Below are 13,583 nucleotides of genomic sequence, written 5' to 3' on the forward strand. Positions count from 1 at the left end.
CTTTAGCCTGTTGGTGCCTCGGATCAAGATCCAACTCTACACCCCAATGTTATTTCCTGTGAAATACCAGTGTACCCCGCTGCAGAAATTATATATATATATATATATATATATATACATACATACATATACACACATACACACACCACAATAGAAGAATTGGCGCCAGGGGGTTGCATCAGCTCCCACTATTCCAACCCCTAATTGGTTAATACTTTTTAAAAAAATAACATGTTCCATCATAAAACATTTATTAAAAACATATTCAAATTAATAGAGGAGATATATTATTCCACACTTTAAGATGTATGACTCTTAGCGCTGAATACAAATGTTGAAGGATCACAACAATCTCCTCCTCCTGGTTCGGAGATAGCTTCACAACACAGACAACCCAACGCGTTTCGTCTTATACAAAAGACTTCATCAGGGGTATCTCTACAATTGTAAAAAATCTTATCAGAACTAAAAATAATTGTTCCTTAATAAAAATGCATAATACATTCAATCAAAATATATGAGGAACATATCATTATAATAGAACAAGGATATATCAGAGCAGACAGAATGAAAAGGAAGAAAATTACAATTGAATCTTGAGTCCTACCTCAAGCAGCTGAGAAGTACAGTAGTTTATACAAACAGTATAATGCAACAAAACTTGTTCATACATGCATGATGGAAACTTCAATATAACACCGAGGCTTTCTGATGAACAATCAGTGTGGCCTAATTGGAAAAATATTGACCTCATCATATATACTGAGTGTTCATATTATATATGTAATAAAAATATATCATAATGTCCCCTCACATACCTTGTGGTGAGATAACTTGTACAAAAATTCGGAAACCAAGGTACTGAAGGGTCACTTAGAAAGGAAACCTAATAAATTCATATTTAGGGCAAATTAGTGAATGGTCATTATCAGATATTTAATTAGTCAATGATATCAGTTTTGACTTAGGATAATTGATGCATTTTATAATGAAACCGTATTTAAAGAATAACCTCCCTTTTTAGGTATAACATTTATTGGAGGTTTTTAAGACAAAAAACTCTATTGCTGATCACTACTACCATTCTGGCCCATAGCAATTAAATACTCTGAGTCCAGCTGCTTCATTGATTGACATAATGAAAGTGATGATCTTTAAACCCAGACTCTAAAAGTGCTGGAATGAATTATCAAAGAATAAACTTTTAATTACATACTATCACAAAATCAAAAGAGATGTGAAAGTGAATATATCCTACCATTGAAAGCACTAAAGTGCAATATTGCAAATATACATGAATAAAATATACATAGTGACATTTACATATTTAAATAGAGCTTTGTTCAGAATGATGCCATATTCCCTCACCTTCTATACATCTGCAGTAGATGCTCAGTACCTGTGCAATAAAGCACCAGACTAGATGTTACCCCTTATAAAGGGAAAGCTGATGATGTCATCACATATCCTATTTTGATTGGTGCACAAATAAAGGCTAATTATAGCCTGATTATTAATGGTATAAACTAACTAACCTATGAATTTTATCCTCTTATCATTAGGATTAATTCACTATAATAATCCTCACCCTTATATCCACCCAATATAAGTAAAAGTTTAATTATTATATGACCCACAATGCATTACAGTGTGAGTCTCATTGAAAGCTGCTTTTGTGAATGACTGACAGTATTAGTAGCCAATCACTGTGTAATAGGGGTGGGTACTTTAGCCTCTGATATTAGAATAGATGTGTATATCTATAAAAAAACATATTGTGAGCACTTAAGAGACACTGCTGTGGGGAAAGTGCTTCCCGTCAGCACTCTCCATCACCTTTGATCGTTAAAACGAATGGTCCAGGACGCTGCACGCGTCCGCTATAGCGGGACCTTATGCGTTCCAGCGCCATCTTTGTTTTGCGTTCCACCAGCCCCGTCCGGCGCTTCCCATCATCTGACCTGATCACATGTTATAGGCGGCCAATAAGGAGACTCTCTACCGATTACAGAAGCTAGAATACCGAACGACCGTTCAATAGATAGCCACTTGTACAGCAGCGCGGTTCGTCTCCGGAGACCGTGACCGAATCGCGATTTCGGTGGGTCCCGCCTGGGGGACCCTCTTACCTCCTCCCTATCGTGCGGCCACGCGATCCCGGAGAGCAGCGGCGGTGTGTGTGCCTGATGAGACCTGAGCGCCTCCGCTGTAAGTACCCGGCAACCAGGGCACAGGAGTATACAGCGCCGCTGGGGGAGGTGAGGGAGCCGCAGCACGATATGTCAGTATGACATATAGCACCAAGGCCTATGTTGCGGCCCTTTAAGTCTTCTTTCTTGTCAGAAAAGCTCTTTTCAGGGCTGCCTAGCGCAGCCCTCCCTGTTAGCTGCCTGCAATTCAGGCACCAAGTTACAAACTGAGCTCCAGTGCCTGGAGGCGGGGATATAGAGGAGACTATGCAGCGCATCCTGGGAACAGTCAAAGCTTTAGCCTGTTGGTGCCTCAGATCAAGATCCAACTCTACACCCCAATGTTATTTCCTGTGGAATACCAGTGTACCCCGCTGCAGAAATATATATATATATATATATATATATATATACAGGTTGAGTATCCCATATCCAAATATTCCAAAATACGGTATATTCCGAAATACGGACTTTTTTGAGTGAGAGTGAGATAGTGAAACCTTTGTTTTCTGATGGCTGAATGTACACAAACTTTGTTTAATACACAAAGTTATAAAAAATATTGTATTAAATGACCTTTAGGCTGTGTGTATAAGGTGTATATGAAAAATAAATGAATTGTGTGAATGTACACACACTTTGTTTAATGCACAAATTTATAAAAAATATTGTATTAAATGACCTTCAGGCTGTGTGTATAAGGTGTATATGTAACATAAATGCATTCTTTGCTTAGATTTAGGTCCCATCGCCATGATATCTCATTATGGTATGCAATTATTCCAAAATACAGAAAAATCCGATATCCAAAATACCTCTGGTCCCAAGCATTTTGGATAAGGGATACTCAACCTGTATATATTTATATTCCATTGTTTGTACTGTAGTCAAAATTGCCTGAAATTTTATGTTATTGAGGTTAATAATACTTTAGGAACAAAAAAGTCCCAAATTATGTTATTTTAGCTTTTTTTGTCAATTTATGAAAACGAATGCAAATCCATCACGCTGGTTTGGCAAATCCGAATACAAAACCGGATGACGAATCTGAACCAAATCCAGCAGAAATGGTCCAGCGCACATCTCTACTTTAAACAAAAACCTGGTCTCTCAATAGCTAAAAGTTCTTAGCAACGGAAATCCCCCTCTGTTTTGACGTTAAAAAATTTAATTTGGCACATCGCATGCATGGAACGTATACTTACATACTACTATCTTCACTACAAACAGTACACATTTTATGTTGTCAGGACTACTTGGTTCTTAAGGGAGAGTCCATGCCCACCTAGAGCACCGACACGTCCCTGATTTCACCTATGTCAGTCGTATATAGAGCACACTGGTTCCTGTCTCTGGGACCCTTTTGGGTTCATTAAAGGCATAATTTATTTGTAGACCCACTGTTATATTTTCTAGGCCATGTATTATATATAATAATTTATTATTGTTAGATTAGTATTGCAGTTTTGCTTTGATTTGTTTCTGCTTTTTCCTCCCTACTGTCCCCTTCCCTTCCCCAGTTATACATATTTAGTATAATATTAAAATATGTGTGCACATATTTATAGTTAGGTGGAAGGCAATGTCCTAGCTCACCTCTAAATCGCAACATAAAATTAAAGCTGCCTCCTATCTGTGTGCTACATGTTTAAACAGGTAGTATTTCCACCTGGAAAAACAAATATGACATTTGTACCCCTTTACATCGCAAAATGGTGCAAATCTGCACCCTTCATCTGGATTTGTCCCTAATTCTACTGCGTCTAAATAAATGATTAAACCCCTATGAAAATATGCACTGCATGAGTAACTGGGCTTAAAATATCTGAGTAGTAAGTGAACTACAATATGAGCAATTATACAGAATGTTCCTTTAAGAGGGGAGAGAAGAGGAGGGGTGGAAGTTGCCCACCATATAAAAGGTCATGGAAGACCATTTTTAGGGCAGTAAGATCAGTGACAAGAAGAGAACAAGATCAAGAGCGAGGCTTGAGATCCCTCGAAATACCATCTGCAATCCTCCCTGCCTCTCCCCCCCCTTCTCTCCATAAACCATTAAGCAGGGAACACAAGAAAATTAAAAGGATTCGCAGTCATGAGTGAAGTAACAGCTGAAGAACCAAAGCCCAAAGCTCCAGGGACCGATCCAAGTGGAGCTCCCGCTGGTACAGGTGAAGAAGACAGGAAAGTATTGGGTGAGTAGTGATCCCATGAATAGTGAGTTTGTACATAAGTGAACAATGACAAATCATATATAACTACACACTGTATGTCAAATCTCACTTTCATTATCTACATTACTGTCATGGTCTATTTCTGTTCTGACTGAATCCACATCTGCTCATCTTCATCATTATTCTATGCCAAGCACTTCTCCTCATAGGCAATTTCTCTTATATGTTATGATAGACTGTTCATTGTTTTACTATCTAACTTTATTTACTTCTTTATACTTTTACTTCTTTTTAAAAATTATTTTGTTTACTTTTTAAATAAAATACTGGATATAAAAAAAATGACAAGACTCCTGTCACCTTGGTATCTAATAAGTCTTCACTAGAGATATATATGTATATTTGTCTTTGTTTTAAAACTAATTTTGTCAAAGCCTAAATACTGTTTGTGAATCTGCCGACCGAGAAACACTAAAGAGGCCTACACACAGTGTGATATTTCCACCGATATGGACTATATAGTACATATCGGTAGAAAACACAGTGCATATCGCACTGTGTGTAAATAAATACCTTACCATGCTGATGCGCGGTCCCGCAGGATCGGCATCACAAGGAAAAATAGTGTGTGAAGGAATGGCCGATATTGACTATATCGGAGGTTCATGCCTCCGGACACAATATAGTCAATATTGGCTGTCGCACCGTGTTTATGCGGCATTACAGTTTGTGGATTTTTAGCAATCTGAAAAACACGAAGTAGTAAATTTACAGTACTAAGTGGTTCTTGTGGGATGATTTAAAGGGCTATAAAAATTAAATACAAAGCACTCCTGGTTTTGCATTAAATATTACGTAAGCATTGGAGAGAGATAAAGTATCAGCCAATCAGCTCCTAACTGCCATGTTACAGGTTGTGTTTGAAAAATGACAGTTTATCGCTATCCAAGATTTAGGGGGAGATATACGGTACTAAGCCTTGAAAAGTGAGACATTTCAGAGTGAGAAAGAACCAGTCAATCAACTGTCATGTCACAGGCTGGGTTTGGAAAATGACAGTTCTGAGCTGATTGGCTGGCATTTTATCACCATGAAATGTATCACTTTTCAAGACTTAGTACCTCATAGTATATAGGGGGTTATTCAGAGTTGATCGCAGCAGCAATTTTATTAACAGTTGGGCAAAACCATGTGCACTGCAGGTGTGGCCGATATAACATGTGCAGAGAGAGTACGATTTGGGTGGGTTATATGGTTTCTGTGCAGGGTAAATACTGGCCGCTTTATTTTTACACAGCAATTTAGATTTCAGTTTGAACACACCCCACCCAAATCTAAGTCTCTCTGTACATGTTTTATCGGCTGCCCCCCCCCCCCCCCCTCCTGCAGTGCACATGGTTTTGCCCAACTGCTAACAAACTTGCTGCTGCAAACAACTCTGAATTGCCCCCATAGACCCCTATGCCCTTTAAAATCTCACGAGATCCACTGACAAGTAGAGGTTTCCTTAGTATCTATACCAAAAAGTGTGCCCTACATTGTGCAAAACAATAAATTTACTGTGCAGTGATTTTCAAAGCCACTAAGCCTTCGGAGGATTCGTAAACTAGATTTTATAAGGCGATAATACTAAATAGAAAACATGCCTGGTTCTGTATTTAATGCTCCTGTAAATCCATGACGTATAGAACAAGAACAGTGACAGAAAAGATTTTCTAGGGAAAAATATTTTAAAAAACATGTCCTGTGTGCCAGTGGCATTTAGCAGCTATGGACTGAAGCAGTCTACATGTCAGATAATATGTTCAATTAAGTCAATGAATCATGTAACAAAATCGAATATACAGGAGGCGATCATGTGTACCTGGTATTGTGTAAAGTGACACAAACAGGTGAAACCAGTTTTTTGTGGGCCATAGTGATTTCACACATGAGGATAGGTCATACTTGCCTACCTGACCCTCTCCGTGAGGGAGAAAATGCTCTGTTCCTGGACTTTCCTGGAAATGTATGATTGCCATCACCTGTGGTGAAACACCTTTCTTATCAATTAACTAGCTCACCACAGGTGATGGCAATCATACATGACCAGGAAAGTCCAGGAACAGAGCATTTTCTCCCTCATGGAGAGGGTCAGGTAGGCAAGTATGGAGTAGGTCTGTTTCATTAGCTGCTCTCCCTTACATGACATTAGATCAATGAAGATGTGCAAATATATATCTAATAACAGACTGACCCATACTGCACCACCCAACCGGACCATCTTAACAAGATGGTCCTCCGTGGGCAAAGCAGTGCACTGTGGCCGCTACACACCCATTCACAGGAACTAATTAAAGAAAATCATAAAATGCCCTTTCTGCGGTCCTGCGTCGTCTCTCCACATGCTTCCATACAGTGAATGGCTGTCTGTACTCTGATTAGTGGATAACTCCAGCCATCCACCAATCAGCATGCTGACCGCTATATACTGTCTGGCTGCAGTTTAGGAGGTATGGAATTCTGCCTCTCCGCTCTGATTGTGTGACCTGCCCGGAGGCCCCTAGAATTATGGGGTCTTGGGCAACTGCCCATTGTGCCTATACATTAAAAGGCCCTGCCACCCAACATTCTCTAAAGACAGATTGGGACTTTTGTGCGTACCTCTCTCAGCTGATAGATGATGCGCGCCTGTGCTCGGCATCTATTCACTGCTTTTCTCTGCTAAGCAGAGCAACACTTGAGAAGGGGCCTTCCAACTCCCTACCGCCACCACCGCAGAGCTGTTGGGACGTGTGCTGACCTGACAACTACAGAAAGGTGTGTACAGTATTAGCCATTAGCAAATAGATCTTAAAAAAGGATTTCCTAACCACAGAATAATAAAGTCACACAAATTATTACAGCTCTATTATCTCAAAGAAAATGACAACAGCAAAGATGGTTTTACTTTAAAAAAGAAAAGAAAAAGATTTTCTTTAGCATCCATAAGGGATATTGGGGACAGATTTAGTACAATGGGGTATAGACGGGTCCAAAGGAGCCAGTGCACTTTAATTTTCTTCAACTGGGTGTGCTGGCTCCTCCCCTCTATGCCTCCTCCTGCAGCTCAGTTTAGCAAAAAGTGCCCTCAGGAGAGAAGGCACACTCTGCAAGCTCCAGAGTTTTTTCTTCAATTTCTTTTAAAGTTTTATTTCTTTCGGTATGCTGTTTGGGCAGCAGCATACCGGCACCGTGGGAGTTGGGGGACGGGGGACGGGGGGGGGTGCGGTCACTGGCCTCTTGAGGTGCAGAGCCGCTTCCTCACTGCAGGCCCACCGTGAGGGGCTTTTTGTTCAGCGGGGAATGGCGCCTTGGCTGTAGCAGCCACAGCATGCCACACATCCCTAACACTGCCTAAAGGCACTGGTGTTTCTATAATGGGTGCAGTGTGTGCGGTGCACACGGGCCCCTGAGTCCAGAGGGGGCCCCCACCGCACACACTGCACCCATTTTTAAAGTACTCACCCCTCTGGAGTCCAGCGCCGGCATCCGCAGCGCTGTTAGAACATCGTGAAAATGGCTCAGCGGCCATTTTCACGGAGTTCTGCACAGGCGCAGTAGAGAAATCTCTGGGAAAATGGTCACCGCTACATTTTCCCGAAGATCTGCGCATGCACAGTAGAGTCTGAGCCCTCTAGTGCTCAGACTCTACAGCGTCTGGGCAGAGAGGAGGGGGCCCGAACGGAGGAGGCTGATCACGGGCCGCCTCCTCTCTTAAAGCGCCCCTGCCTGAAGGTGATCATCGGTGGTGAGTACCAACCGGGGGCCCCGCTAGGGGGGTCCCCCGTTTTAATGTGCGGCTGACGCGTGGATGAGGTGTACCTGTCCCTCCTGGGGGGGAACCGCTGTAGCCCCTGCATGAGACAGGCTAATATCAGTTGTACCAAGCATTTATGTGAGGCTACATACATTGGGAGACATGGCCAGCATAAATATTTAACGTTAGCTCCGGCGCCATGGTGAGGGGCGGAGCTACACGAGAGCGGGCTCAGCAGCATTTTTGCATAGCGGCAGCAGTGGCAGCCTCCACAGCTCTTCCATATCAGTCCCTGGATCGCTGGTACTGGGTGCAGAAGGGGACAGCCACTATATCTGTGCACAAATAACATCCCTCTGAGGGATTTTTCATATTACAGTCTCACTGTTGTTTACACAAAAAATGCTGACAGCCTCACTGGGACTGTGCAGTGTTGGGTGCGCTGGGGTCCTCTCTTCCTGTGTCTCCTCTCACATGCAATAGGGCACATTGTAATATATATAAGGCTGTGTTGTGTGTGTATTAATCCTGTTTTAACAGAACTTATGCAGTGTATGTAATGCTAGATTCTCTCCTAGTTCATCTGGCTCAGTATCATGTGAACAGTGTAGTCAGTCATCTCAGAATGCTGATATCAATGTGGGGGAGAGTCCAGAGCCCTCCTGGTTGGGGGCTATCAAAACTATGATGTTTGATATGTCATGTCAACTCACTGCAAATGCCAATAAGACTCAGGAACTGCAACAAGCAATGGCAAGTCTAACTGCTACACATTCCCCTCTGTCTGCTTCAGGTGCACTCCTCTCAGATACTGATGATGATATACAGGATGATGGGGTTGATGTGGACCCCATAAATGGGGATTCCACCCCTACCCAGGGTACTGAACCCCTCATATTGGCTATTATGGATGTGTTAAAGCTCCTCCTGGAGGATGCTAATACTCAGCAGTCATTTTTCCTCCCACAAGACAAACTGACAGTCACATTTCCTGGTTCCAAGGAATTGGATGACTTATTTAAAATAGCCTGGAAGAATCCAGATAAAAAATATCAGGTGTCAAAGCGTTTTTTGCAGACATTCCCCTTTGCCCCTGAAAGCAGAAAATTCTGGGAAGAGTATTCAGCAGTAGACGTCTTAGCCTCTTAGAGAAAAAACAGAAGACTGCTTCTACAGCGCCTCAATTGCAGGAGGCTAATAATCAAATTACCCTGATACATGCGCGGCTGAAAAACACTATGTGGGTGTTTGGTTGGAGAATATAGAAACAGACAAAATCAGCTGCGCAAAGTATCAGGGAAAGGACAGTACAATTTTAGGAGAACCGATGTATGTATATAAATTGATTTATTAATGAAAAAGCATAAAATAGCAGTAAAAGATGACATAAAATTGTTGGATATAAAAAGGCACACCTTGACTAAGTTTATCCGTTTAAACAGACACCAAATTGTGTCGGTTCTCTATATGGAAGTCCACAAAAGGAAATAAAGTCCAGCTGTTTGTTGGAAAGCAATAGATGGTAATAGCCGTAATGTTATTACTGGAAGTGAATGATCAGTGCAGTAGACATCCCATAATAATAAATTGGGGGAGTGATCCAGTGTTATTTATTGTTTAATTACCTTTCCTTAGGTGGGCTGGTCCAAAGCCGAGCGTCCTCGGCGATGTGTCCTGCAATGCCCACTGTGCGAATGCCGCAGGGGAGAGGGAGCCGTGGATTCACTGTAAAGTGTATGCCGTATGCTGGTTTATCCGGCTGACGGGGAGCCGTATGTTGATACGGGCGGCTCGAGAATTCAGATCCGCGGCTATTCTGGGATCTCTGTGGAGATGAAGGACGGCTTGCGGGGAGAACAAACCCGCTAATGCTTTCAAATCGGATACCTCGGCAGGTGTGCAGACAGGAGGCCTCCTGTCTGCACACCTGCCGAGGTATCCGATTTGAAAGCATTAGCGGGTTTGTTCTCCCCGCAAGCCGTCCTTCATCTCCACAGAGATCCCAGAATAGCTGCGGATCTGAATTCTCGAGCCGCCCGTATCAACATACGGCTCCCCGTCAGCCGGATAAACCAGCATACGGCATACACTTTACAGTGAATCCACGGCTTCCTCTCCCCTGCGGCATTCGCACAGTGGGCATTGCAGGATACATCGCCGAGGACGCTCGGCTTTGGACCAGCCCACCTAAGGAGAGGTAATTAAACAATAAATAACACTGGATCACTCCCCCAATTTATTATTATGGGATGTCTACTGCACTGATCATTCACTTCCAGTAATAACATTACGGCTATTACCATCTATTGCTTTCCAACAAACAGCTGGACTTTATTTCCTTTTGTGGACTTCCATATAGAGAACCGACACAATTTGGTGTCTGTTTAAACGGATAAACTTAGTCAAGGTGCGTCTCAGCCTCTTGCCTTTCTAAAAAGGTGGTACTCCCTGCTCCGGGCTACTTTACAGTAAAGGACCAGGCAGATAGGAAAATTGACACCACTCTAAAATCTATTTACATTGCTGCAGGTGTTGCTCAAAGGCCAGTCATTGCAGGTTGCTGGATGACACATGCCATTCATACATGGGTTAATCAAATTAAGAAAGGTCTCTTGGGTGATATGACCTTAGTTAATACTGTTACTTTCCTGAATTACATTCAGGACACGGCAAGGGTTCTATGTGACTCCCTTAAAGAGATTGGCAGTATTAATGCTAGGACCATGGCTATGGCTGTGTCTGCGAGTAGAGCCATATGGTTGCGTCAGTGGATTGCTGATGCTGACTCCAAATGTAATGTGGAATCTCTTCCCTTCACAGGTGAATGGCTCTTTGGAGGTGAATTGGACACATGGATTTCCAAAGATACTGCTGGGAAATCCACGTTTCTCCTTTCGGAGGCTCCACCTACCCGGGACCGTCTACTCAGTCCTTTCGGTCCTCCAGATTTCAATCTAGGGCCAGGGGGGCCTCCAATGCAGTTACAGGCTCCAGCGGAAAACCTAAGAAACCAGCCGTTGCCGGATCTCAGGACCAGAACATCAGTTCTGCTGTCACAAAGCCTTTGGCATGACAGCGCCCTCCCACCCCGAGGGAATCTCGTGGTGGGAGCTCGGTTACGTCACTACAGCCACATTTGGGACGGTTCCTGCCAAGGTGCCTGGGTAAGGGACCTTATTTCTCAGGGTTACAAGCTGGAGTTTGACGGTGCTCCTCCCCAACGATTTTTCAAATCAAGCTTACTAGCATTGGAAAATATGCGTGGTACGCTACTACTGGCCATAAACAAGTTGGTCCAGTCCCAGGTCATTGATCCAGTGCCCCTACTACAACAAGGACAGGGATACTACTCCAGTCTGTTCATAGTACCAAAACCAGACGGGTCTGTGAGACCAATTCTGAATATGAAGTCCTTGAATCCTTACCTGAAGGTTTTCAAATTCAAGATGGAATCTTTGAGAGTGGTGATTGCAGGCCTGGAACATCAGGAATTCCTAGTGTCCCTGGATATCAAGGACGCTTACCTACATATCCCAATTTGGCCTCCTCATCAGGCCTATCTGAGGTTTGCCCTACTGAACGATCACTACCAGTTTCAAGCGTTACCCTTCGGCCTGTCTACAGTTCCGAGGGTGTTCACGAAGGTGATGGCAGAAATGATGTTTCAGCTCAGGGTCTAGGGGGTCAATGTAATTCCATACCTGGACGATCTCCTGATAAAAGCGAGTTCCAGGGAGCTTCTATTACTCCATATAGATCGCACTATCCAACTTCTGTCTCACCACGGGTGGATCTTCAATCTGCAGAAATGCCACCTGGAACCATTTCAGCGGCTTCTGTTTCTGCGAATGCTACTGGATACTGTAGCACAGAAAGTGTTCCTTCCAGAGGAAACAGTGAGAACACTTCAAGAAATGGTTCGCATGGTACTTCGACCTGTTCGAGTCTCCATTCATCTTTGCATAAAATTATTGGGAAAGGTGGTGGTCTCGTACGAGGCGATTCAATTTGGAAAGTTTCATGCCAGACCGTTCCAATTGGACATCCTGAACAAGTGGTCCGGTTCCAATCTTCAGATGCACCGGATGATTTGGCTGTCACCCCAGGCCAGAATTTCTCTCCTGTCGTGGTTACAGTCTTCCAACTTGCTGGAAGCTCGTCGCTTTGGGATTCAGGATTGGATCCTCCTCACGACGGATGCAAGTCTGAGAGGATGGGGAGCTGTCATCCAGGGGGTGCAGTTCCAGGGCAGGTGGTCTACCCAAGAGGCCCTACTTCCGATCAACATTCTGGAACTTCGGGTTATCCACAATGCCCTGATTCAGGCATCCACTCTACTCCACGATCAGGCGATCCAGGTGCAGTCGGACAATGCCACGGCGGTGACGTACATCACTCGACAAGGAGGGACAAAAAGCAGGGCCTGCATGTGAGAGGTGTCCAGAATACTCCTCTGGCCAGAGAGAAATGAAATAGCACTGTCCGCAATCTTCATTCCGGGAGTGGACAACTGGGAAGCGGGCTTCCTAAGTCATCATGACCTCCACCCGGGGGAGTGGGGACTACACCCTCAGGTGTTTCAACAGATCATCGACGGGTGGGGGTGCCCACAGATCGACTTGATGGCCTCTAGCCTCAACAAGAAGCTTCGCTGCTATTGTTCACGAACCAGGGACCCTCAGGTGAGCGCAGTGGATGCGCTGACATCGCCTTTGCCTTACCAGCTGGTCTACCTACCGGATCAGACATCAAAGAGTGGAAGCAATCTTGATTGCCCCGGGTTGGCCCCGAAGAGCGTGGTACGCGGCTCTTCTGGACATGTCCGTAGTGGACCCTTGGCCTCTACCGCTAAGAAGGGATCTTATTCAACAAGGACCGTTCGTCTACCTGGACTTCATTTGATGACATGGAAGTTGAACGGAACATCCTAGCTCACAAAGGGCTTTCCAAAAAGGTCATTGCCACTATGGTGCAAGCCAGAAAACCTGTGACGTCAAAACACTATCATCATATCTGGCGGAGATATGTCTCTTGGTGCGAGGACCGCACATATCCCCCTGCAGAATTCCATTTGGGAAGATTCCTACGGTTCCTGCAGGCTGGAGTGGATAAAGGCTTATGTCTGGGATCCATTAAGGGCCAGATTTCAGCTCTTTCCATCTTCTTCCAGAAGAAGTTGGCTCTTTTGCCGGAAGTTCAGACCTTCTTGCAAGGGGTGCTTCACATACAACCTCCATTTGTGCCACCTACGGCACCTTGGGATCTGGATGGAGTGTTACACTTTCTACAGTCCTCCTGGTTTGAACCTCTGATGATGGTAGAAGATAAGTACCTCACGTGGAAAACTGTGATGTTACTGGCCCTGGCTTCTGCTAGGCTTGTCTCAGAATTGGAGGCCTTGTCGTGCAAAAATCCATACTTGGGTCATTCGACCCATTCGCA

At 43.9% G+C, this 13,583-nt stretch overlaps 1 protein-coding gene and 1 long non-coding RNA gene across 2 annotated transcripts in view; one reads left to right on the forward strand and one right to left on the reverse strand.

Moving 5' to 3' along the window:
- Positions 1–241: 241 nt before the first annotated feature.
- On the reverse strand, positions 242–1,401 carry LOC135058130 (uncharacterized). Its single transcript, XR_010244625.1, has 3 exons — positions 1,369–1,401; positions 819–886; positions 242–438 (listed from the first exon to the last, which is right to left on the reverse strand). It is a non-coding gene; the product is annotated as an uncharacterized LOC135058130 (long non-coding RNA).
- A 2,720-nt stretch (positions 1,402–4,121) lies between these two features.
- The window catches only part of YBX3 (Y-box binding protein 3), a 33,195-nt gene continuing 23,733 nt past the window's right edge, over positions 4,122–13,583 (forward strand). Inside the window, exon 1 of the mRNA XM_063961828.1 lies at positions 4,122–4,384. Within this exon, the coding sequence (XP_063817898.1) occupies positions 4,285–4,384 (100 nt within the window). The 5' untranslated portion in view covers positions 4,122–4,284. The remainder of the gene's footprint in view (positions 4,385–13,583) is intronic.

This window comes from Pseudophryne corroboree, chromosome 3 (genome assembly GCF_028390025.1).
Source record: "Pseudophryne corroboree isolate aPseCor3 chromosome 3, aPseCor3.hap2, whole genome shotgun sequence".
Taxonomy (NCBI): Eukaryota; Metazoa; Chordata; class Amphibia; order Anura; family Myobatrachidae; genus Pseudophryne; species Pseudophryne corroboree.